This window comes from Rhinoraja longicauda, chromosome 8 (genome assembly GCF_053455715.1).
Source record: "Rhinoraja longicauda isolate Sanriku21f chromosome 8, sRhiLon1.1, whole genome shotgun sequence".
Lineage (NCBI taxonomy): Eukaryota > Metazoa > Chordata > Chondrichthyes > Rajiformes > Arhynchobatidae > Rhinoraja > Rhinoraja longicauda.
The window spans coordinates 69820128-69845363 of NC_135960.1; the positions used below are offsets into that span (position 1 = coordinate 69820128).

The 25236-nt window shown below is 46.4% G+C and overlaps 1 protein-coding gene across 2 annotated transcripts in view; it reads right to left on the reverse strand.

Moving 5' to 3' along the window:
* The window catches only part of itgb5 (integrin, beta 5), an 88816-nt gene extending 66125 nt beyond the window's left edge, over positions 1 to 22691 (reverse strand). Inside the window, exons 1-5 of one of the 2 annotated variants that reach the window (XM_078404189.1) lie at positions 21822 to 22691; positions 20510 to 20595; positions 11296 to 11503; positions 9998 to 10247; positions 182 to 350 (exon numbers count right to left, since the gene is read on the reverse strand). In XM_078404189.1, the coding sequence (XP_078260315.1) occupies positions 182 to 350; positions 9998 to 10247; positions 11296 to 11503; positions 20510 to 20595; positions 21822 to 21912 (804 nt within the window). In that variant the 5' untranslated portion in view covers positions 21913 to 22691. The remainder of the gene's footprint in view (positions 1 to 181; positions 351 to 9997; positions 10248 to 11295; positions 11504 to 20509; positions 20596 to 21821) is intronic. The other variant, XM_078404191.1, reaches the window with a different exon arrangement.
* Positions 22692 to 25236: the final 2545 nt, after the last annotated feature.

A 25236-nucleotide genomic window follows, 5' to 3' on the forward strand; every position in this document is an offset into this window, starting at 1 on the left:
TGTTAATGTGCGGGGATCGCTGGTCGGCGCGGACTCTGTGGGTCAAAGGGCCTGTTTCCGCGCTGCATCTCTAAACTGAACTAAAGGTATAAAACCGTGAATGTACGGAGGAGTCTTTTACCAGGGTAAGGGAAATTGAGAAGCAGACGGAGGTCAGAGGGGAAAGAGCACAGTATCTCACCTTACAAACGGCCGCCTGCAGTATCGCATCAAAGCCACCCTCTGGGGCATCCCGGTTACGCGACACCATTTGCTTCTGAACCTCGGCGTTGAACTTGTCGGACTTTTCCGTCAACGAGAGCAGGTGCCTGAAGCCGAAGGACGGCACACATTGTGGAAACAGCTTGTATCTGCAGTGGGGAAGTCAGGGCATCAGCAAAGGACACACACTCCATTCACCATCACAACATTGCTTGACCCCACACAGAATGGGCGTTTATATTACAACTGTTTCAATGGACGTCAGATGGTTCTGCAGTTCTTCCACAGTCAGTCTGAAAGCAGGCTTATCATATTGAAAAGGTACATTCATATTCCCAATAAGCCACCAGCATCCACAAAGACTCTTCACATCCCTGCAACTGTCTGTTCGAACTTCTACCATCGGGCAGACGATACAAGGCCTTCTACGCCCGCACCTCCAGACTCAGGAACAGCTTCATCCCCAGGGCCATAGCTGCTATGAACCGGTCCTGCTGAGCCGGATGGTCACATCGCACAGTGATCCGGCACAGATCTACTTGCACTTTATTCTGTTTTAAAACTGTTACAATTTGTTTCATTGGGTTGTTTAAATTAATACTGACTAGCTAATTAATTTATTGCATCGTATGGGAGGCGCATTCCCAATCTCGTTGTACCCCTGTACAATGACAATAAAGATATATTGTATTGTATTGTATTGTAAATATGACTGTAGAGTAATGATGGTCTATCTTCGGAATAAAGATAATCGTTGGATTGGTATTTTCCCCATTAACTATTTAAGTTCTGGTCGACCCAATTTAGGTTGACCAGAACTTAAATAGTTAATGGGGAAAATACCAATCCAACTATTATCTCTATTCCAAAGATAGACCATCATTACTCCAGCATTTTGTGTCTATCTTCGGTGAAAACCAGCATCTGCAGTTCCTTCCTACACATTTCCTTTCTTCTTCTATTTAACTTTGGTCTTCACTGAAACAAAGTCCACTTGAAATGGATGCCTTTAAAACACAAAGAGAAAATGCTGGAGATAGTTTGTTTCTCTCTTCAGCGGTCCTGTGGCGTTCCGAGTTAACGCATCAGAAAACTCAGAGACAGAGTGGCACGATGGCGCAGCGGGCGACCAGCTGCCTCACAGCACCAGGGACCCGGGTTTGATCTTGACTATGGGTGCTGCCTGTGTGGAGTTTGTACGTTCTCCCCGTGACCTGCGTGGGTTTCCGGTTTCCTCCCACATTCCAATGTCGTGCAGGTGTACAGTTTAATTGGCTTCCATAAATTGTCCCGGGTGTGTGGGATAGTGTTAGTGCACGGGGTGGTCGCTGGTTGGCGTGGACTTGGTGGGCCGAAGGGCCTGTTTCCGCGCTGTATCTCTAGAGTGTGAAGGAAGGTTGGAAGCGGTGGAGAAAGGGACTGCTCTGTGCCACACTGCCCGGCCCACACTGTGACGCTGAGGTTATCCGTGACCTCCATTCCCCCAGCCGCTCCCACTCACATGGATTCTGGATCCAACCTCACACGGCCCGGAAACTTCAACTATTTCATATAAATGGCATTCTTGGCATTCCTTCCAGTGTTACTTCAGCTTTCCAGCATCACAGCACATTCCATCTGGTTCATTGCCATTGTGTTCCACTCTGCATAGCATCTATTTTTAAGCATATGATCTTTCCTTTGTCTCCCTCTTGGACTACTTTCCCCGGGGCGCGAGCCTTGCGTCCATCCCAACACCGCCCCTCGCCCTTGTCCACTGTGAAGGCCACTGTGTCCTGGGCAACGCGGGGTCAAGGTGGTTCAGCTCGAGAAGCCCGAGGTCACCCTCCTACCCCCGGCAACAACCAGGCCAGTGGCTGCCGACCCACTGACCGGGCCCGGCCATCCTTACCATAGAGACACACAGCATGGAAACAAGCCCTTCGACTCAACTCCTCCATGCCGACCACGATGTCTCATCTACACGAGTCCCACCTGCCCATGTTTGGCCCCTAACCTGCTCCACCTTCCCTCTCCACGTACCTACCCAAGTGTCTTTTAAATGCTGTCATAGTACCTGCCTCAACTACCTCCTCTGGCTGCATTCCAGAAACACATCACCCTCTCTGTGAAAAAGCTGCCCCTCAGGTTCCTACTACATCTTTTCCCTCTCACCTTAAACCGACATCCTCTGGTTCCTGATTTCCCTATTCTGCGTAAAAGACTGTGCATTCACCCAGTCAATTCCAAATTCACCTTATCTATTCAAAGAAGCACAAAGAACTAAGGATGCCGGTTAATACACCAGAGGACACAAAGAGCTGGAGTAACTCAACAGGTTAGCAGCATCTCTGGAGATCATGGATAGGTGACATCTTCATAAATTCATAATTAATAGGATCAGATTTAGACTATTCGGCCCATCAAATCCTCTCTGCCATTCAATCGTGGCTGATCAATATTTCCCTCAACCCCATTCTCCTGCTTTTTCCCCCCAACACCTGACACCCCCACTAATCAATAATCTGTTAATCTCCGCTTTAAAAATGTCCTTTGATGTGGCCTCCACAGCCGACTGTGGCAATGAATTCCACAGATTCACGCTTTGGGTCAAGAAAACATCTTATCAATCATAAGTTAAGTTTTCAGCAGAGAACTAATAACCAAAGATAGACACAAAAAGCTGGAGTAACTCATCTCTGAGTAACAGAGTCCTGAGACAGGCAGCATCTCTGGAGAGAATGCGGCACGGTAGCGCAGCGGTAGAGTTGCTGCTTTACAGCGAATGCAGCGCCGGAGACTCAGGTTCGATCCTGACTACGGGTGCTGCACTGTAAGGAGTTTGTACGTTCTCCCCGTGACCTGCGTGGGTTTTCTCCGAGATCTTCGGTTTCCTCCCACACTCCAAAGACGTACAGGTATGTAGGTTAATTGGCTGGGTAAATGTAAAAATTGTCCCTAGTGGGTGTAGGATAGTGTTAATGTACGGGGATCGCTGGGCGGCACGGACTTGGTGGGCCGAAAAGGCCTGTTTCCGGCTGTATATATATGATATGATATGATATGATATGATAGAAGGAATAGGTAACGTTTCGGGTCGAGACCCTTCTTCAGACCAAATAACTAATAACCAAACATTGTGTGCCCATTTAATGCAGACTTAAGGTACAATGGAACTTCCATGCAATAGAATTTTAATGGTTAAAAGTTGTAGGAACAAGAATATATTTTAAAATGCGAATTGCCACAGTAAAGGTATTGATGTGTATTGAACAGAGCATCTCTAAAAGATGTGCTTTCAATTACTGGGTTCGATGACAAGTAATGCAAGAATTCTGGCTAAGCCACACATCTCGCATTCAATAAATACTTCAGTTATTTGATTTTAAAATTAAACAGACCATTGCAGAATACAGAGAAACAATAAGCAAGGAGAAACCACATGTGAATCCGAAACTAAATGACTCGAAGGAAATATTTTCAATTCAAATAAATGTCTTCTTATTAAAACCATGTTGTTCAAAAATCTAGCTCTCTTAACAATTTTCTTATGTAAAACAACTCTGATTATTAGTGACTATTCAAATGCCTTCACCACATGTCTATATTTAGTGGTGTTATTAATGAATCATGTTCATTAGTTCTAGGAGCAGAATTAGGTCATTCGGCCCATCAAGTCTACTCCGCCATTCAACCATAGCTGATCTAACTCTCCCCCTCAACCCCATTCAGTCTGAAGAAGGGTCTCGACCCGAAACATCACCCATCCTTCTCTCTTGAGATGCTGCCTGACCTGCTGAGTTATTCCAGCATTTTGTGAAATAAATACCTTCGATTTGTACCAGCAGCTGCAGTTATTTTCTTACACTAACTCTCCCCCTCAACCCCATTCTCCTCATCTCCTACGACTTGCACCTCCTCCAATCTCATCTACTGTATCTGCTGTTCCAGGTGTGGACTCCTATATATCGTCGAGACCAAGCGCAGACTAGGTAATCGTTTCGCTGAATACCTTCACTCAGTCTGCCTGGGCCTACACGATCTCCCGGTTGCTAAACACTCTAACTCTCTCTTCCATTCCCACACTGACCTGGGCCTCCCCCACTGTCAGAGTGAGGCCAAACGCAAATTGGACGAACAGCAGCTCATTTTTCGTTTGGGTCGCTTACACCCCAGCGGTATGAATATTGATTTCTTCAAGTAACCCTTGCTTTCCCTCTCTCTCTCTCCGTCCCTACCCTACCCTAGTTCTCCGACTAGTTTCACGGTCGTCCCCTTCAGGCAACAATGAACCATTCTACATTTCCTTGATCATCGTCTGCTTTGATCTGCCAATTTAGAAAACATTGCTCTCCTCTCTTCAAAATGTAACCAACAAGGAATAAGAGATGGAAGCAAAAACGATTATGGATTTGGAGCAACTTAATACTACAGTGCGGACAGCAAAAGAAAATTGGGAAAAGAAGGAAAAACAAAGAAGACAAAGTGATAATAGAGAGAAAACTACTATCCAATATGACCCTGTTTATCAAATTAAGCTCTATCACAGAACGTAGAAAAGCAAATCTCAGGAACAAAGCACTGTATACTTTTTGATTGTAAGGCACAAGATTCAAACAGCCCCTTTGGCCCACCGAGTCCGTGCCAACCATCAAACGCCCATTCACACTGATTCTATATTTTCACTTTCATATCCTCTCTCTACACACCAGTGGCAAGTTACAGAGGGCCAATTAACTTACAAACCCGCACGACTTTGGGATGTGGGAGGAAACCAGAGCACCTGGGGGAAACCCACGAGGTCACCGGGAGAACGTGCAAACTCCGCACAGACAGCACCCTAGGTCAGGATCGAACCGGGTCTCTGGCGCTGTGAGCCACTTAATGGCCGTCCTCACTGGCCAGCAATTCTGGCAATCACGGTGCCATCTGCAAACTTACCAACTAACCATCTACATTTGTGTCCAAGTCATTTATATATATCACAAAACTAAAGACACGCTTAATTATCTATCCCAGGTGAAATGGAAATAAAGATATATGACAGAACAAGTCCTTATTAATCATTTACCTCCGCATGAAGGTGTTCATGATTAGTACGGGTGTCAGGGGTTATGGGGAGAAGGCAGGAGAATGGGGTTAGGAGGGAGAGATAGATCAGCCATGATTGAATGGCGGAATAGACTTGATGGGCTGAATGGCCTATTTCTGCTCCAAGAACTTATGAACCAGGATTTCAAATAAAACCGCACTGCCAGCTAATTGGAACCGAGGGGAAGGAACAGTTACTGAAAGAAAATGCCAAAGTCTGCTTCACTGACCAGAGAACATTTTGAAAAGAGCTTATTGTTTGTGGAGTTTCTGTTTCCACTGCCTCCGAGTAAATGCTAGCTGTTGGATTTGTGGATAACCAAGCTGGCTACCCAACGGATTTATCTGGTAAACCACAAGATACTAAAAAAGGAAATATATAGGAAACCCAACCACAAAGCAGTCTATGAAAGTATTTCATTGGGTTTACACATGTTGATTCTAAAAATATGTTACCTCTGAAGCTTTGTGTTTTAGAACTAAAACAAGAATAAATAGATAAAGAATAATGGATACTCAGACTCTGCAGATTTATGGCTAAAATAGAGAATTTAATGAACAATCAATTCTCACACTAGTTTAGAAGCTTAAATTAATTTTAGTTTAGAAATAACTCCAAGCCGAAAGGGCCTGTTTCCGCGCTGTATCTCTAAAACTAAACAGCATGGAAACAGGCCCATCGGCCCAAGCCGACCATCGATCTGTTCACACTAATTCTATGTTATCCCACTTTCTCATCCACTCCCTACACACCAGAGGCAATTTACAGAGGGCCAATTAACCTGCAAACCCGCACGTCTTTGGGATGTGGGAGAAAACCAGAGCACCCAGAGGAAACCCACACGGTCCCAGGGAGAGCGTACAAACTTCACGCAGTCAGCGCCCGAGGTCAGGATCGAACCCGGGTCTCTGGTGCTGAGAGGCAGCAGCTCTACCCGCTGCGCAAATGTACCGCCCCTATCATATTTCCACACGATCAGTGCTGCTTCTGCCAATGAACACACACGCATCATGTGAGACTTTCCCAAGTGATCGGTTTCTGAATGGCACAAAACCTCCACAAAACTGAAGGTCATTCCCCTTGTAAATTTAAAATTATGAATGTTCCCATCTATAGTTACACGTGATACATCTGCTGGAATCTGGAGCATCAACTTCAGCAATGAAGAGTGGATGAAAAGTTCCGTTGCATTACTCGGGTTTCTTGATGGGACATCCTCCAAACTGTTCTTCCATCGAGTCATACAGTCATAAAGTGATACAGTGTGAAAACAGGCCCTTCGGCCCAACTCGCCCACACCGGCCAACAATGTCCCAGCTACCCTAGTCCCACTTGCCTGCATTTGGTCCATAACCCTCCAAACCTGTCCTATCCATGTACCTGTCCAAATGTTTCTTAAACGATGATGGGATAGTCCTAGCCTCAACTACCTCCTCTGGCAGCTTGTTCCATACACCACCCACCACCCTCTATGTGAAAAAGTTAACCCTCGGATTCCTATTAAATCTTTTCCCTTTACCTTGAACCTATGTCCTCTGGTCCTCGATTCCACTATTCTGAGCAAGAGACTCTGTGCATCTACCAGATCTATTCCTCTCATGATTATGTATACCTCTACAAGATCTCCCCTCGTCCTCCTGCGCTCCATGGAATAGAGACCCAGCCTACTCAACCTCTCCCTGTAGCTCACACCCTCTCGCCCTGGCAACATCCTTGGAAATCTTTTCTGAACCATTGCAAGCTTGACAATATCTTTCCTACAGCATGGTGCCCAGAACTGAACACAATATTCTAAATGCGTTCTCACCAACGTCTTTCTAGTGGAACATTCAACACTTCACAGCTGCATTGCATTTTCTTTGTTCCCAATAATGTTTCAATGAAGTAAATCTGATGCTTCTGCAACAGTATTTCCTTGAAATTATCCCTGCTATAATTATACTATGTGTCCTTCCTACAAATCATTCACAATGTTGAAGGGCACCTCGATTAAACTTGAAGCCAGAGGCGAGGTCGCGGCAGACTGGAGAGGAGCCAATGTTGGTCCTATGTTTAAGAAGGGAGGTAGAGAGAATCCAGGGAATTACAGGCCGGTGAATCTCATGTCAATGGTGGGGAAGCTATTGGAGAGGATTCTTAGGGATAGGATTTACATTTAGATTTTTTTTTAGATTTTAGAGATACAGCGCAGAAACAGGCCCTTCGGCCCATCGAGTCCGTGCCGCCCAACGATCCCCGCACATTAACACTATCCTACACCCGCGAGGGACAATTTTTACATTTACCCAGTCAATTAACCTACTAGTGGAAGAAGTTCCCCGCCATCTACCTTATCTATGCCCCTCATGATCTTGTACACCTCGATCATGTCCCATCTCAGCCTTCTCTGCTCCAGGGAAAACAACCCCAGTCTGCTCAGTCTCTCCTCATAGCCGAGGCCCTTCATCCCTGGCAGCATCCTGGTGAATCTCCTCTGCACCCTCTCCAAAGCTATCACATCCTATCTATAATGTGGTGACCAGAACTGTACACAATACTCCAGCTGTGGCCTCACCAGTGTTCTGTACAATTCCATCATTACCCCCCTACTTTTATATTCGATGCCCCGGCTAATGAAGGCCAGCAACCCATATGCCTTTTTGACCACCCTGTCCACCTGTCCTGGTGCCTTCAAGGACTTGTGTACCTGTACTCCAAGGTCCCTCTGTACCCCTGTCTTCCCTAGGGTCGTTCCATTCATGGTGTACTCCCTCTCCAAGTTATTTCTGCCAAAGTGCATCACCTCGCACTTTTCAGGATTAAATTCCATCTGCCACTGCTCCGCCCATCTGACCATCTCATCTATATCTTCCTGCAGCTTGCAGATCCCTTCCTCGCTATTCACCACCCCCCCTCCCTTCTTCAGACTGATTAGATACAGTCAGCATGGCTCTGTCTGTATACAGGTTGTGTCTTATTAACAATCAAGCGTTTTGAGGAGGTGACAAAGGTAATTGATGAGGGTAGGAAGGTGGATGTTGTCTACGTTGATTTTAGAAAGGCATTTGATAAAATCCCCCATGGTAGGCTGATCAAGAAGATTAAGATGCATGGGTTGCATGAAGATTGGTCTTATGGATTCAGACTCGGCTTGCTAATGGAACGCATGGTTGTGGAGGCTTGTTGCAGGTCTGAGACTGGTGGGGTTCTGCAGGGATCCGTGCTGGGACCCCTCCCGTTGGTGAGATAGATAAGCGGGTGTCAGGGGTTGTGAGAAGAAGGCAAGAGAATGGGGTTTGCAGGGAGATAGACCAGCCACGATTGAAAGGGGGAGTAGACTAGATGGGCCGAACGGCCTGGTTCTGCTCCTATCACTTTTGACCTTACGATAAATGACGGATGTAAATGTAGATGGGAAGATGGGTGATAGTGGTGTTTAAGAGGCTTTTGGATAAGCACATGGATATGTAGGGAATGGAGGGATATGGATCACATGCAGGCAGAGGAGACCAGTTTAGCATGGACATTATAGGCTGAAGGGTCTGTTCCTGTGCTGCACTGTTCTATGTTCTAAGGCATCATAAAGGGAGAAAATGCTGCAATTTTACAACAGGATAATAAATCATTGGTGATCATGGTGATAAATTCACCTTGCATCATTCCGCAACAACTTGCTAAATCCTAAAACCATATCAAGTCAGGACATGATTTCTGAAAGAGAAACTGTTTCTTAATTCCTGAGTGCTATAATTAAATGAATGGAGTTACGAACAAGCTAAATTGATTCAAAATGCTTCAATATTGCCATACACACAACCCATGTGTGGAAATCTTATTGACGTTGGCGAGACCACATTTAGAATACTGTGTTCAGTTCTGGGGCATCGTGTTATATGACAATATTGTCAAGGGTTCAGAAAAGATTTACGAGGATGCTGCCAGGAGGGTGTGCTCTATAATGAGAGGTTGAGCAGGTTGGGACTCTATTCCTTGGAGTGCAGGAGGATGAGGAGTGATCTTATAGAGGTGTATAAAATCATGATAGGAATAGATCGGGTGGATGCACAGTCTTTTGCCCAGAGTAGGGGAATCGAGGACCGGAGGACACAGCTTCAAGGTGAACGGGAAAATATTTAATAAGAATCTGAGGGATAACCTTTTCACAAAGGGTGGTGGGTGTATGGAACAAGCTGTATGGAACAAGGGTATATGGAGGTAGTTGAGGCTGGGACTATCCCAACGTTTAAGAAACAGTTAGACAGGTACATGGATAGGACAGGTTTGGAGGGATATGGACCAAGCGCAGGCAGGTGGGACTAGTGTAGCTGGGACATGTTGGCCGGTGTGGGCAAGTTGGGCCGAAGGGCCTGTTTCCGCACTGTATCACTCTATGAATCTGTGACTCAAATTCCTTGCTTTATGTTCTTTACTAAACTTTAATTTGTTTTCTCCACATTTTGCATCCTCATCCTTAATTTACAGGATTGAGGATTTCATTCAAAGTTGACATCTTAATGTGAACCACGAGAAACAAGTTGGACAATTAATTCGATAAATATCAGTCACAAAATCGCTTTTGAAAGGAATTGAGCTTGTAATATCTCATTTCAGAAAAACTCATTGAACAAAGTGCTCTGGACAAGAACGCCGTGCTGAGAGTTGCAACCTTGTACGTGTTTGGAGTTCTGCCACTTTCTCTATAATGTGAAAGGTGCACGTCACCAGCAGAAACAAAGTCGCACTCACCCGATGCAAGGGTTTTCCTGATACTTGGGGCCCGTGTATGAAAATGGCGACGTTGGCTTGTCCACAAACGTCCCAAAGCCCAAGCGGAAGTTGCTGGTGAGCTTGGCCATCTCCCGTGACAACGTCGTTCCCAGCACTCGGATGTTGTCCAAGTCGTCTTTCATGGAGAGCGAGAGGTCCATCAGATAATACAGATCCACAGGGTAGTCATCCACCTGCTGAACCTGGATGCGGAACGTGGCTTGGTGGTCTACAAACCAGACAAACACACATTGATTATATTATTGTCACTTGCATAGTGAAAAACGTTTTGTTGTGCGTGCTATCCAGTCAGCAGAAAGACTACACATGCTTACACTCAAGCCATCCTGTGTACAAATGCAGGATAAAGTGAATAATGTTTACTGCAAGTTAAAGACTGATTAAAGATAATCTGAGTGCCTGTACTAATATACCCGTATCATTTATACCTGTACTAAACCTGTAGCATTTATACCTGTACTAATATACCTGTATCATTTATACCTGTACTAATAAACCTGTATCATTTATACCTGTACTAATAAACCTGTAGCATTTATACCTGTACTAAACCAGTGGCATTTATGCCTGTACTAATATACCCGTAGCATTTATACCTGTACTAAACCTGTAGCATTTATACCTGTACTAATATACCTGTATCATTTATACCTGTACTAATAAACCTGTATCATTTATACCTGTACTAATAAACCTGTAGCATAACTGCTGACACCCGTACTATTGAACAACAAATGACTGAAAACCTAACCTAGATGAAAAACAAAATGCGCGGCCTCCAAATCCACGTGTTAGAAACATAGAAAATAGGTGCAGGAGGAGGCCATTTGGCCCTTCGAGCCAGCACCGCCATTCATTGAGATCATGGCTGATCATCCACAAACAGTAACCTGTGCCTGCCTTCTCCCCATATCCCTTGATTCCACTAGCCCCGAGAGCTCTATCTAACTTTCTTTTAAATTCATCCAGTGAATTGGCCTCCACTGCCTTCTGTGGCAGAGAATTCCACAAATTCACAACTCTCTGGGTGAAAAAGTTTCTTCTCACCTCTGTTTCAAATGGCCTCCCCTTTATTCTTAGACTGTGTCCCCTGGTTCTAGACTCAGCCAACATTAGGAAACATTTTTCCTGCATCTAGTTTGTCCAGTCCTTTTATAATTCTCCATAAGATCCCCCCTCATCCTTCTATACTCCAGTGAATACAAGCCCAGTCTTTCCAGTCTTGCTTTCAACACTGAGCAGAATGAAATCCTTACCAGGCCTGAGATTGAGAGCAATCTTCTGAGGCGTGAGTTGAATGACATCAGCTTGCGATGAGCCTGATCCCTTGCTGCTCAACGAGAGGTTGCTCTGTATTTGGATCATGCTTTGAGGACTCTCTATAAATTGGTCATCGCATCCTCTTTGAACCAAGCTTTCCCTAAAGTCACATCTTGACGAGATGCTTCCTGTGCGTCCAAATTCCTTAAAGGTTAAAGACAAAATGATAAAACATTAATCAACGCCATCATTCATAAACTGTGGCAAATGTAAATGTCTCAGTCAAGAATGTATGATCTGTAGCAAATAAAATATAAACACTACTCTGGTTTAATCATCTGAGATCTATTGTGACTTTCCTAATATTGGATTTCCTTTTTGAGTAAAGGATTTCCTTTACAACTTTTGAAAGACACGGACAGATTTTATGGATAGGAAGGGTGGAGAGGGCTCTGGGCCAAATGTAGGCAAATGGGACTTGCCCAGTCTGCCAACTTGGTCGGCATGGACAGAAGGGCCTGGACCCGTGGGCTAAACTCTATGACCTTTGTGAGTGTCATTCCTCTCACATACGTTCTACAAAATGCTTTTAACTCTTTAAAGAACACTTTAAAGAACAGCAGATGTAGCATTTCAGTAACACAAAGAAAATTTGAACAGATGACTTTATCAAACATCAAGTGCACTTTGGGGTAGGACTCACTTTGATGCTGCTCTAATTCATAGCAGGACAAAATATAATAAAGCATCCTACTTCCAGTTCCATAACTACAGCTCCTCCGGCATCTGGTGATCTGGCATCTCCTTTAATTTGGACAAAATTACGAGAGTGGGCTTGATATTCCCGCCAGCACCAGACTACTTCCCTGGGCGACATTGGAACGTGTCCCTCGTTTAACTTGAGCTATCGCTTCCAAACAAGGTCTAAGTGACAGTCGTGGTGTCAAGCGTAAACACATGTACGCATCGATACAAGGCAAGATAGAGCTGTTGAGATCAGTTGTACTAATAAACCTGTATTATTTATACCTGTACTACTAAACCTTTATCATTTATATGTATACTAATAAACCTGTAGCATTTAAACGTGTACTAATAAACCTGCAGCATTTATACCTGTACTAATAAACCTGTATCATTTATATGTATACTAATAAACCCATAGCATTTGTACCTGTACTAATAAACCTGCAGCATTTATACCTGTACTAATAAACCCATAGCATTTATACCTGTACTAATAAACCTGCAGCATTTATACCTGTACTAATAAACCCATAGCATTTGTACCTGTACTAATAAACCTGCAGCATTTATACCTGTACTAATAAACCTGTAGCATTTGTGCCTGTACTAATAAACCTGTATCATTTATACCTGTACTAATATACCTGTATCATTTATACCTGTACTAATAAACCTGTAGTATTTGTGTCTGTACTAATAAACCTGTATCATTTATACCTGTATTAAACCTGTAGTATTTATACCTGTACTACTGTATTTCACCAATCATTTAATTGGTGGAAATCAGTGGTGGACCTGCACTTAAAAGTATCACTAGAATTAAGATGACAACCACTATTAATTTGTGACCCTCCCAACCTTTGTCCCACACCAGACACAGTCATGTAAAGCTCTCACCCCTCATGTTGTCATGCTCCATTGTTTTACTAACAATAAAACATAGAACCAATTAACGACTGAATTCTGAAAAAGGTCCCAAACGTCACCTATCCACGTGTATGAAGGTACTGCACATGCAGGTTTAAACCCAAAGATAGACGCAAAATGCTGGAGTAACCCAGCGAGACAGGCAGCATCTCCGGATAGAAGCAATGGGTGACGTTTCGGGTCGAGACCACTTCTTCAGACACCTATCCATGTCCTCCGGAGAAGCTGCCTGACCCGCTCAGTTATTCCAGCACTTTGTGTCCTTTTTTTGGAAGCCAGCATCTGCAGTTTCTTGCATTTCCATAGAACATACGGCACAAGAACAGGTCCTTCAGCGTACAATACCAACAAGCAAAAACATCATCAGCGATGAATATGAATCCTTACTCAAAATAGAATTGGAAACAAGTAACTGCAAACTGTTGGAACAGCACCTCATATTCCACTCGGGTAGTTTACAACCCAACGGGTATGAACATTAAATTCTCCAATTTTAAGTAAGCCCTCACAACCCCACTCCCTCTCTGCCTCACCCCATTTCTTCCCCCTCCCCTGAGCTCCACCAAGATACATACTCATTCCTTTGACTCAACAATTCTTCAATTCTTTTGTCGCACACTTTTTTTCCATCTCTGGCCTTTGCCCGACCACCTGCCTATCAACCCACCCCCCCCCCCCCCCGCTGATCAATCCTCCCCCCCATCACCTGTGTTCACCTATTACCTGCCACGCTTTGTCCTGCCCCTCCTCTCTTCTATCTTTCTTCTCTGCACCCTCCCCCACAATCAGACTGAAGAAGGGTCCGAACCCAAAACATCATCTCCCCGTGATCTCCAGAGATGCTGCCCGACCCGCTGAATTACTCCAGCCAGTTGTGTCTATCTTCAGTGTAAACCAGCATCTGCAAGTTCCGTCCTGCACGTGTTCCATCATCTACCCATGTTCTCCAGAGATGCGGCTGAGTTTCGTCAGCGCTTTGTGTCTTTAAATCTTGACATAGATGGATTTGAAGGTCTCTGTTCTAAATCCAATGAATGATGCAACGCTCTCTCAAGAAAAAGCAACATTTCCCTCTTACATCAAACTGTAATACTCTTATTTACACAGTCACCAACCCACAAATCGTCAGATTAATTGTCCTTCATGTGCTATGATCGTCTTGGATCAGCAAAAATAAAACCATAACCAGTAATTTGGGCATATATAAATGAATGTGCAGGCAAAAGAGTAAAAAGCTGGTGGAGAATTTTGGCTGGGTTTCAAGTTTTAAGCTCTCTTTCAAGTCTCAAATCTAAAAGAAGTGCTTCTGTAACCTGCACAATACACAAATCTATTTTGATTGAATTACGGCTTTTAGACTGACTACAAGCTATCAATAATCCTAGATCTGCCTCGAAAGCTTTAAATACCAGTCTGCTCCTTGGTTGCAGTACTGACTGGTGCTTCAAGTTTGTCTTCTGCCAAACATTCATAGGTCAGACCTATTGGGCAAACTGGAAAAATTATTTCTTTGCGTTTCATTTATTTCGGGAAGAACAAAACCACACAGACAAATATTTTAAATCTCAGAAACTGATGATTCAGACTGGTTTTCAATTCAATGCAGCTTTGTAAGAGTCTCACCCAGAAAAAAGATGACAGGGTGACGCAGCGGTAGAGTTACTGCCTCACAGCACCAGGGAGCCAGGTTGGTCCAGACTACAGGTGCTGTCCGTACAGAGTCTGTATGCTCTCCCTGTGACCAGGTGGGCTTTCCCCTGGTGCTCCGGTTTCCTCCCACATTCCCAAAGACGTACAGGTTTGTAAGCTAACTGGCTTAATAAAATTGTAAATTTTCCCCTAGTGTGTGCAGGATAACGTTAGTGTACGTTAGGGCCGGCATGAACTTGGTGGGCCGAAAGGCCTGTTTCCGCATTGTATCTCCAAACTAAATTAAAGAAGATTGGAACAAAGACGGTTGAGGATGTGATCATGAGAGGAATAGATAGAGTGAATGCACAGAGTCTTTTTGCCCAGAGTAGGGGAATCAAGAACCAGAGGACATAGGTTTAAGGTGATGGGGGAAAAGATTTAATAGGAAACTGAGGAGTACCTTTTTTTTTTTACACAAAGGGTGTTGGGTGTATGGAACGAGCTGCCAGAGGAGGTAGTTGAGGCAGGGAGTATGACAGTGTTTAAAAAAGACTCTCAGCTTTTAATGACGCATATTTAAAATACATTTGGATAGCTGCATGGATTGGATAGGTTCAGAGGGACGTGCTCTAAATGCAGGCAGGTGGGACTAGTGTAGATGGGGCATATTGGTCAGCATGGGCAAGTTGGGCCGGCTGGCTATTTCTATGCTATACGACTCTATGAATGCTGCGGAATACTAAAAATATCTAAATCATTAATTGATGTAGAGACAAGGATCTGCAGATGCTGGTTTTCAAAAAAAAGACACAAAGTGCTGGGATAACTCAACGGGTCAGGAAGCATCATAGAGTCCACAGTAAAATCTGGAGTTGAAGACTACTGTTCATATGTTAATAAGAACCCTCCCAAAATAGATCAGACTGAATTCAACTGTGACAAAAACTATACTTTCTTCAACACAATTGTTGAATAAAGGAAAAACATCCAAATAATCCTCATGATGTGACTGTATTTGATGTTAAACTTCAGGAACAGAATCCAGGAAAAGAATCTCAAGATTTTTTTTCCATATTTCAGATACTGCGCGGAAACAGGCCTTTTCGGCCCACCAAGTCCGCGCCGCCCAGCGATCCCCGCACATTAACACTATCCTATACCCACACTAGGGACAATTTTTACATTTACCAAGCCAATTAACCTACATACCTGCACATCTTTGGAATGTGGGAGGAAGATACACACAATCTCCCAAATGTTCTAGGGGCCGGAGAACCTAGGGTGATGGAGGAACTGAAGGAAATCCACATTAGGCAGGAAATGGTTTTGGGTAGACTGATGGGACTGAAGGCTGGTAAATCCCCAGGGCCTGATGGTCTGCATCCCAGGGTACTTAAAGAGGTGGCTCTAGAAATAGTGGAAGCATTGGAGATCATTTTTCAATGTTCTATAGATTCAGGATCAGTTCCTGTGGATTGGAGGATAGCAAATGTTATCCCACTTTTTAAGAAAGGAGGGAGAGAGAAAACGGGTAATTATAGACCAGTTAGTCTGACATCAGTGGTGGGGAAGATGCTGGAGTCAATTATAAAAGACGAAATTGCTGAGCATTTGGATAGCAGTAACAGGATTGTTCCGAGTCAGCATGGATTTACGAAGGGGAAATCATGCTTGACAAATCTACTGGAATTTTTTGAGGATGTAACTAGGAAAATTGACAGGGGAGAGTCAGTGGATGTGGTGTACCTCGACTTTCAGAAAGCCTTCGACAAGGTCCCACATAGGAGATTAGTGGGCAAAATTAGGGCACATGGTATTGGGGGTAGGGTACTGACATGGATAGAAAATTGGTTGACAGACAGAAAGCAAAGAGTGGGGATGAATGGGTCCCTTTAGGAATGGCAGGCAGTGACCAGTGGGGTACCGCAAGGTTCGGTGCTGGGACCCCAGCTATTTAAGATATACATTAATGACTTAGACGAAGGGATTAAAAGTACCATTAGCAAATTTGCAGATGATATTAAGCTGGGGGGTAGTGTGAATTGTGAGGAAGATGCAATAAGGCTGCAGGGTGACTTGGACAGGTTGTGTGAGTGGGCGGATACATGGCAGATGCAGTTTAATGTAGATAAGTGTGAGGTTATTCACTTTGGAAGTAAGAATAGAAAGGCAGATTATTATCTGAATGGTGTCAAGTTAGGAGGAGGGGGAGTTCAACGAGATAAGGGTGTCCTAGTGCATCAGTCAATTAAAGGAAGCATGCAGGTACAGCAGGCAGTGAAGAAAGCCAATGGAATGTTGGCCTTCGTAACAAGAGGAGTTGAGTATAGGAGCAAAGAGGTCCTTCTACAGTTGTACCGGGCCCTGGTGAGACCGCACCTGGAGTACTGTGTGCAGTTTTGGTCTCCAAATTTGAGGAAGGATATTCTTGCTATTGAGGGCGTGCAGCGTAGGTTCACTAGGTTAATTCCCGGAATGGCGGGACTGTCGTATGTTGAAAGGCTGGAGCAATTAGGCTTGTATACACTGGAATTTAGAAGGATGAGGGGGGATCTTATTGAAACATATAAGATAATTAGGGGATTGGACACATTAGAGGCAGGAAACATGTTCCCAATGTTGGGGGAGTCCAGAACAAGGGGCCAGTTTAAGAATAAGGGGTAGGCCATTTAAAACGGAGATTAGAAAGAACTTTTTCAGTCAGAGAGTGGTGAAGGTGTGGAATTCTCTGCCTCAGAAGGCAGTGGAGGCCAGTTCGTTGGATGCTTTCAAGAGAGAGCTGGATAGAGCTCTTAAGGATAGCGGAGTGAGGGGGTATGGGGAGAAGGCAGGAACGGGGTACTGATTGAGAGTGATCAGCCATGATCGCATTGAATGGCGGTGCTGGCTCGAAGGGCTGAATGGCCTACTCCTGCACCTATTGTCTATTGTCTATAAACCGAAGATCTCGGAGAAAACCCACGCAGGTCACGGGGAGAACGTACAAACTCCTTACAGACAGCACCCGTAGTCAGGATGGAACCCGAGTCTCCGGCGCTGCATTCGCTGTAAGGCAGTAACTCTACCGCTGCGCCACCGTGCAAACAGATAGACAAACATTCAAGAGCAAACTCTGAACGGAATGCAATTACTTTCCATTAAATGTTGTACCCTTTATCCATGCACTGTGGACGGCTTGATTGTAATGTGTAGGGAAGAACTGCAGATGCTGGTTTAAATCAAAGATCGACACAAAATGCTGGCGTGACTCAGCGGGACAGGCAGCATCTCTGGAGAGAAGGAATGGGTGACGTTTCGGGTCGAGGCCCTTCTTCAGACTGATTGTAATCATGTATCGTCTTTTCTTTGACTAGATAGCACTCGAACAAATGCTTTTCACAGTACCTCGGTACATGTGGCAATTATAAACTAAACTAGCAGCTCGAAGCTGCACACCTCAAACAGGCCTGAGCTGTAAATGGACAAAATCTATGCATAAATTTAGGCAACTATTTAAAGAAGTAAAAGATTTATAAAAAGTCTAATTTACATAGTTACAGAGTAGTCACAATAAGAAATAACATAATGCATTTAAGGAAAGGAAAAGGCATAGAAATGTTCAAACACAGCGAGTCAGAGAGCTAAATAAAACACAGAGCGCTGGAGTAACTCAGCGTGTCAGACAGCTTCTCTGGAAAGCATGGATAGGTGACGTTTCACAGGGTGCTGGAGTAACTCAGCGGGTCAGGCAGCATCTCTGGAGAACATGGATAGGTGACGTTTCACAGAGTGCTGGAGTAACTCAGCGGGTCAGGCAGCATCTCTGGAGAACATGGATAGCTGACGTTTCACAGAGTGCTGGAGTAACTCAGCGGGTCAGGCAGCATCTCTGGAGAACATGGATAGGTGACGTTTCACAGAGTGCTGGAGTAACTCAGCGGGTCAGGCAGCATCTCTGGAGAACGCGGATAGGTGACGTTTCACAGAAATTTGAAACAAACGCACCAGAGTTATTGAAGTTGATCGTAATGAAATGTCCTAACTGTATTCAGTGGAAGTAAATCTTAAGCAGAACATGGATAATTAAGGTTGGAGTCAACCACCACAGATAACAGATAAGTAGGAGACTTGCTAAATGAATTCTTCAGCATGTTTCACAGCAGAGAAGGAGGAAAAAAATATCAGTTACAGACCAGAATGAAAGAATATGGCAAAGTTAGGACATTAGTTGATTTAAAACATGAATACACACAAGGTCTTGATGCAAAACACGATTAGAAAAACTCTCGATGTTGTGAGGCGGTGCCAGGCCGTGACAAATCAGCACTAGCAGACCCCTTGGGTATGGGGCAACAAGTTGCCATGAAGCATGGTGGATGCATTCTTGTTTTATGTTACAGATAGAACTTCCCTGTTCAGACTGCATGTGATAACACTGCTGCGCTGGTCAAGAAGGCACAGCAACGACTGTTCTACCTAAGAACACTCAAAAGGTCTGGTCTACCCCAACAGCTGCTGACGACCTTCTACCGCTGCACCATAGAGAGCATCCAACACATGGTATCCCTGTGTGGTATCTCAGCTGCACGGAGGCAGAGAGGAAAGCTCTTCAGCGGGTAGTCCATAGAGCTCAGAGGACCATCGGAACACAGCTACCAGTCTTGGAGGGCATCTACAACACACGATGCCTCAGAAAAGCCACCAGCATCCACAAAGACTCTTCACACCCCTGCAACAGTTTGTTCGAACTTCTACCATCGGGCAGACGATACAAGGCCTTCTACGCCCGCACCTGCAGACTCAGGAACAGCTTCATCCCCAGGGCCATAGCTGCTATGAACCGGTCCTGCTGAGCCGGATGGTCACATCACACAGTGATCCGGCACAGATCTACTTGCACTTTATTTTGTTTTAAAGCTGTTCCAATTTGTTTCATTGGGTTGTTTAAATTAATACTGACTAGCTAATTAATTTATTGCATCGTATGGGAGGCGCATTCCCAAACTCGTTGTACCCCTGTACAATGACAATAAAGATATATTGTATTGTATTGTAGTGTATATACCGATAATCTTTATTTATTATCCTGACTACTGACCCCTACTTGATCTCAGAGCCGAGGTTGTGGTTGAGTTTCCTTTTTTTAACCCCCTTAGACTCGAGAGATGGAGCATGGAAACAGGCCCTTCGGCCATCCGAATCCGTGCCGACCAGCGGTACACTAGCGCAATCCCACACACTAGGGACAATTTACAATTTTCACCAAAGCCATTTAGCCTACGAACCTGTACGTCTTTGGAGTGTGGGAGGAAACCGGAACACCCAGAAAAACCCCACCGCCATTCCGTGCAGCTCCATTTGAAAAAGTACACCTCCAGATTCAGGGACAGTTTCTTCCAGCTGTTATCAGGCAACTGAACCACCCTCTCACCAACTAGAGAGCGGTCCTGACCTCCGATCCACCTCACTGGAGACTCTTGGACTATAGTCAGATTTTAATGGACTTTATTTTGAACTAAACATCATTCCCTTTATCCTGTATCTGTACACTGTGGACAGCTTGATTGCAATCACGTATACTCGTACTGTTGACTGGATAGCACGCATCAAAAAAGCTTTTCACTGTCCCTTGGTACACGTGACAATAATAAAGGGAACTATTGTCTGCAGAAGGGTCTTGACCCGAAATGCCACCAGAGATGTTGCCTGACCCGCAGAGTTACTCCAGCTTTTTGTGTCTGTCTTCTGATGGAACATCGCTCCATTCTCTGCACATCCATGAGCCCGTCCAACAGTCCCTCAAAGACTGCGGAAGGAATCCTGATGATCTTGAGCCAAGGTGACCACTCCCAGAGCAGCTGAAGTGAAGGATAAACAGACTGAACGTGTAGGAAGGAACTGCAGATGGCCACTGGGAGCCCCTACCTCTTGAGCACACCAGCCGCAGGCAGGGTGGATGAGCAGGCATTCCCTGCACGAGGCAGCCCGTCCACGGCTGCACATGTTCAGACCTTGGGTTGAAATGGAGAGAGCTGTCACCGTCTCTGAAGGCACCCGTGCCCAGCCCTAGCACCACACATAGACCGGCCGGCCGGTCCGCTCAACATCTCCGCTCAACATCTCCGCTCAGTCAGCCTAGAACCACTGCATCTCCTGCATGCCAAACACTTCAACTCCCCCTCCCATTCCCACACTGGCCTTTCTGGCCTGGGCCTCCTCCATTGTCAGAGTGAGGCCCAGCGCAAATTGGAGGAGCAGCACCTCATATTTCGCTTGGGCAGCTTACACCCCAGCGGTATGAACATTGACTTCTCTAACTTCAAGTAACCCTTGCACCCCCCCCCCTCCCCCTCCCCCACACTAGCCATGGAACCTTCACTGTTGTCCTGGGAGAGTTTCATTGTCTGTATAACCCGTTATCACTGAGCCCACAGCCGGCCAACAATGGACCATTGTGGGCTCCACCTTGCCTCGATCTTCGTTACTTTTTGCACATCTTTCATTCATTTGTTCTATTTCTCTCCACATCACCGTCCATATCTCTCGTTTCCCTCTCCCCTGACTCTCAGTCTGAAGAAGGGTCTCGACCCGAAACGTCGCCCATTCCTTCTCTCCAGAGATGCTGCCTGTCCCACTGAGTTACTCCAGCATTTTGCGTTTATCTCCTGCTCCTTCCTACACATGGTGTGACTGCCGGTCCCACCGCCGACCAGCCGCCCCTCCACCATCCGCCAACCACCGCCATGTCCATCCACGACAAGGTCGACACAAAAAGCTGGAGTAACTCAGCGAGAGAAGGAATGGGTGACGTTTCGGGTCGGGACCCTTCTTCAGACACTTCAATCACAATCATACTTCATTAGCCAAGTCTGTTTTGCAACATACGAGGAATGTCATTTGCCGTACAGTCATGACAATAAAAAGCAACAGGGCACACAAGATACATTTTAACACAAACCCACAACACCACCCACCCACTCACTCACTCACCTACCCACTCACTCACCTACCCACCCACTCACCCACCCACTCACCCACCCACTCACTCACCCACCTACCCACTCACCCACCCACTACACCACCCACCCACTACACACTCACCCACCCACTACACCACCCACCCACCCACTCACCACTCACCTACCCACTCACTCACAACACCACCCACCCACTCACCACTCACCTACCCACTACATTCACCCACAACACCACCCACTACATTCACTCACTCACTCACCGGCAGCGCTGGGCTGCAGCAGCAGGGAGATCACCGGCAGCAGCAGCAGCAGCAGCAGCAACAAGTGTTGGCGGCCGCTCGTCCTGGACATGGCTGGCGGCGCCCCCGGGGCTGGGACTGGGACCGTGTGGGCAGCTCACCCTCACCCTCACCCTCACCCCTCACCGCCGCCGGGGCTGGGACCGGACCGGGGGGATTGCCGGGGCGATGAGCGGTCGGCAGGGCTGGGACCAGTGGGGAGTCAGCGAGCGGGGCGGAGACCGGTCACCCGGACTGTGGCCGGGCTGGGACCCGGGGAGCGGAGCGGAGGGGCTGGGACCCGGAGAGGGGGGGGGGGGGGGGGGTCACAGGGGATCCCCGGCGCTGCCCGCACTCCCGGAGCCCGTCCGCCCCATGTTGGCCCCGGGCCGGGGGCAGGAGAGGGCAGGGGAGGGGAGGAGGGGACCCTCGCTCGCCCCGGTGCAGTGCGGTCCCTGCAGCCGGCGCTGGCACCTCGCACCGGGCTGCGCTGCTCCGGGCTGCACCCTCCTCCACTAAACCCCGTTGCACACTTTCCCCCAGTTGCGCCGCTGGCCCGGGGTTCACTCCGCTGGCCCGGGGTTGCACCGCTGGCCCGGGGTTTACTGCACTGGACTCCGCTCGAGTTGCGCCACTGGCCCGGGGTTGCGCCGCTGGCCCGGGGTTGCACCGCTGGCCCGGGGTTGCACCGCTGGCCCGGGGTTGCACCGCTGGCCCGGGGTTGCACCGCTGGCCCGGGGTTGCACCGCTGGCCCGGGGTTGCACCGCTGGCCCGGGGTTTACTGCACTGGACTCCGCTCGAGTTGCGCCACTGGCCCGGGGTTGCACCGCTGGACTACGCTCGGGTAGCCCCGCCCCGTCCAGTCCCCACCAATGACTGCGCCGCAGCTCCAGCTCCGTCAGGCGGCTCAGCCAATCCTCAGCACAGGGGGAGTGGATACAGTCAACACAACACATTGGACACAAACACACAGTGCTAGAGACCCACACTGGATACATCACAACACAGTGCTAGAGACCCACACTGGACGACACAGTGCCAGAGATCCACACTGGATAACACAGTGCTGGAGACCCACACTGGACATCACAGTGCCAGAGACCCACACTGGATAACACAGTGTTGGAGACCCACACTGGACAACACAGTGCCAGAGACCTACACTGGACAACACTGTGTTGGAGACCCACACTGAACAACACAGTGCCAGAGACCCACACTGGATAACAGCACCAGAGACCCACACTGGACATCACTGTGCCAGAGACCCTCACTGGACAACACAGTGCCAGAGACCCACACTGGACAACACAGTGCCAGAGACCCTCACTGGACAACACAGTGCCAGAGACCCTCACTGGACAACACAGTGCCAGAGACCCTCACTGGACAACACAGTGCCAGAGACCCTCACTGGACAACACAGTGCCAGAGACCCACACTGGACAACACCGTGCCAGAGACCCACACTGGACAACACAGCACCAGGGCACTCGCATGGGACCCAGCTATGCCTGCCTCTTTGTAGGGTACATTGAACAATCCCTATTCCAGGTGTACATTGGCCCTATCCCCGAACTCTATCTCCGCTACATTGACGACTGCATTGGAGCGACCTCCTACACCCATGCAGAACTCATTAACTTCATTAACTTCACTACTAATTTCCATCCTGCACTCAAATTTCTTGGACCATCTCCGACCATTTTTTGATCTCACCATCTCCACCACAAGAGATAGACTATCGACTAACGTCCATCATAAATCTACTGACTCCCATTCCAAGCTGATATAAATTAATCCAGAGAATTCAATGTATGAATTTAATCTAGTCTTACACAAACTCTGGAGTTGTTGAGCAAGCACCAGAAGAAACGTATGTATCTTTGCACAGCTAGAGCACCGTTACATGCCCGGTCAAAAAATAACAATCAGGACTTCTCCATGGCCAGACTGAAGGGCATAAATTGGCACCGTGGCCATTTCCACCCACGCCAGCTGGTTTGTTCTGAGTCAGCTGGATATCGCAGTACTGTTGGAAGACCCACTAATACTTCAATATCCTGGGAATAAGTTGAAGAGACAAAACAATCCAAGGCTTATCACTTGTACATCTATTTGTATGACTTGTGCATGTATAAGGCTTATGGCTTATACATATGTGAATTGCAAAACAATCCAAGGCTTCCTACTTTTCGTTTAGTTTAGCAATACGGCACGGAAACAGGCCCTAAGACCCACTGAGTCGACACCAACCAGTGATCCCCGCACACTAACACTATTCTGCACACTTTACATTTATACCAAGCCAATTAACCTACAAAACCTGTATGTCTTTGGAGTGTGGGAGGAAACCGGAGAAAACCCACGCAGGTCATGGGGAGAAGGTACAAACTCTGTACAGATAAGCACCCATAGTCGGGATTGAACCCGGGTCCCTGGTCTTGTAAGGCATTAGCTCTACTGCTGCACCACTGTGCCACTCGTGTCTAATGACCATTCTATAACTACTTGTCTCATGACCATTTCTGGTCTATGGATACAGACATACATTTAAGGAAGAACAATATTGGTCAACTCTACAAAGTTAAATAGTCTGAGGAAGGGTCTCGACCCTTCGTCTGTCCATTCCCCCCATAGACGCTGCCTAACCTGCTGAGTTGCTGTGTTTTAGTGTGGTGTTAAGAGTTCCCCGTGATGTTAATCAAAGCTTGTCGATGGTGAACATTTCAGTTTACACACAAGGCAGAGATAATGTGGCTGCTTTGCCAGCTCTCCTCTCGAGGCGAAGGTACAAACACAAAATGATCTGGAGCTGGAAGTCTGGAATAAAGGCAGGAAACGCTGGAAATACTGAGCAATGCAGCAGGTAACCTGAAACATTACATCCGTCTCTCTCTCTCTCCATGGATGCTGCTCGACCTGCTGAGTATTTCCAGCACTTTCTACTTGTATTTCACTCAGCAGGGGAGAAGCAATGGAATGTGACAAGGAGAAGGAAACTGAAGAATAATAAAGTTTGCGTTGTTCTGGGCAGTCTAAATATTGTGTTAACATTCTCTCCTTTTATACACTGGCACTTTCCTTTCCGCCTAAAATATGTTTTATTGAAACTGAGAAACTGCTACGTAGCTTTTCTACTTTAGTTTTGTTTAGTTTATTGTCACGTGCACCGAGGTACAGTGAGAAGCTTTTTGTTGCGTGCTATCCAGTCAGTGGAAAGACTATACATGCTTACATTTGAGCCGTCCACAGTGTAAAAGATGGGACCAAAAATTAGAGGGTTTCAGCGACAGGGAATCGTTGGATGGACTTGGACGGTTTTCTCTGGAACGTCGGAGGTTGAGGGGAAATTTGATAGAAGTATGTAAAATTATGAGTGGCATAGATCGGATA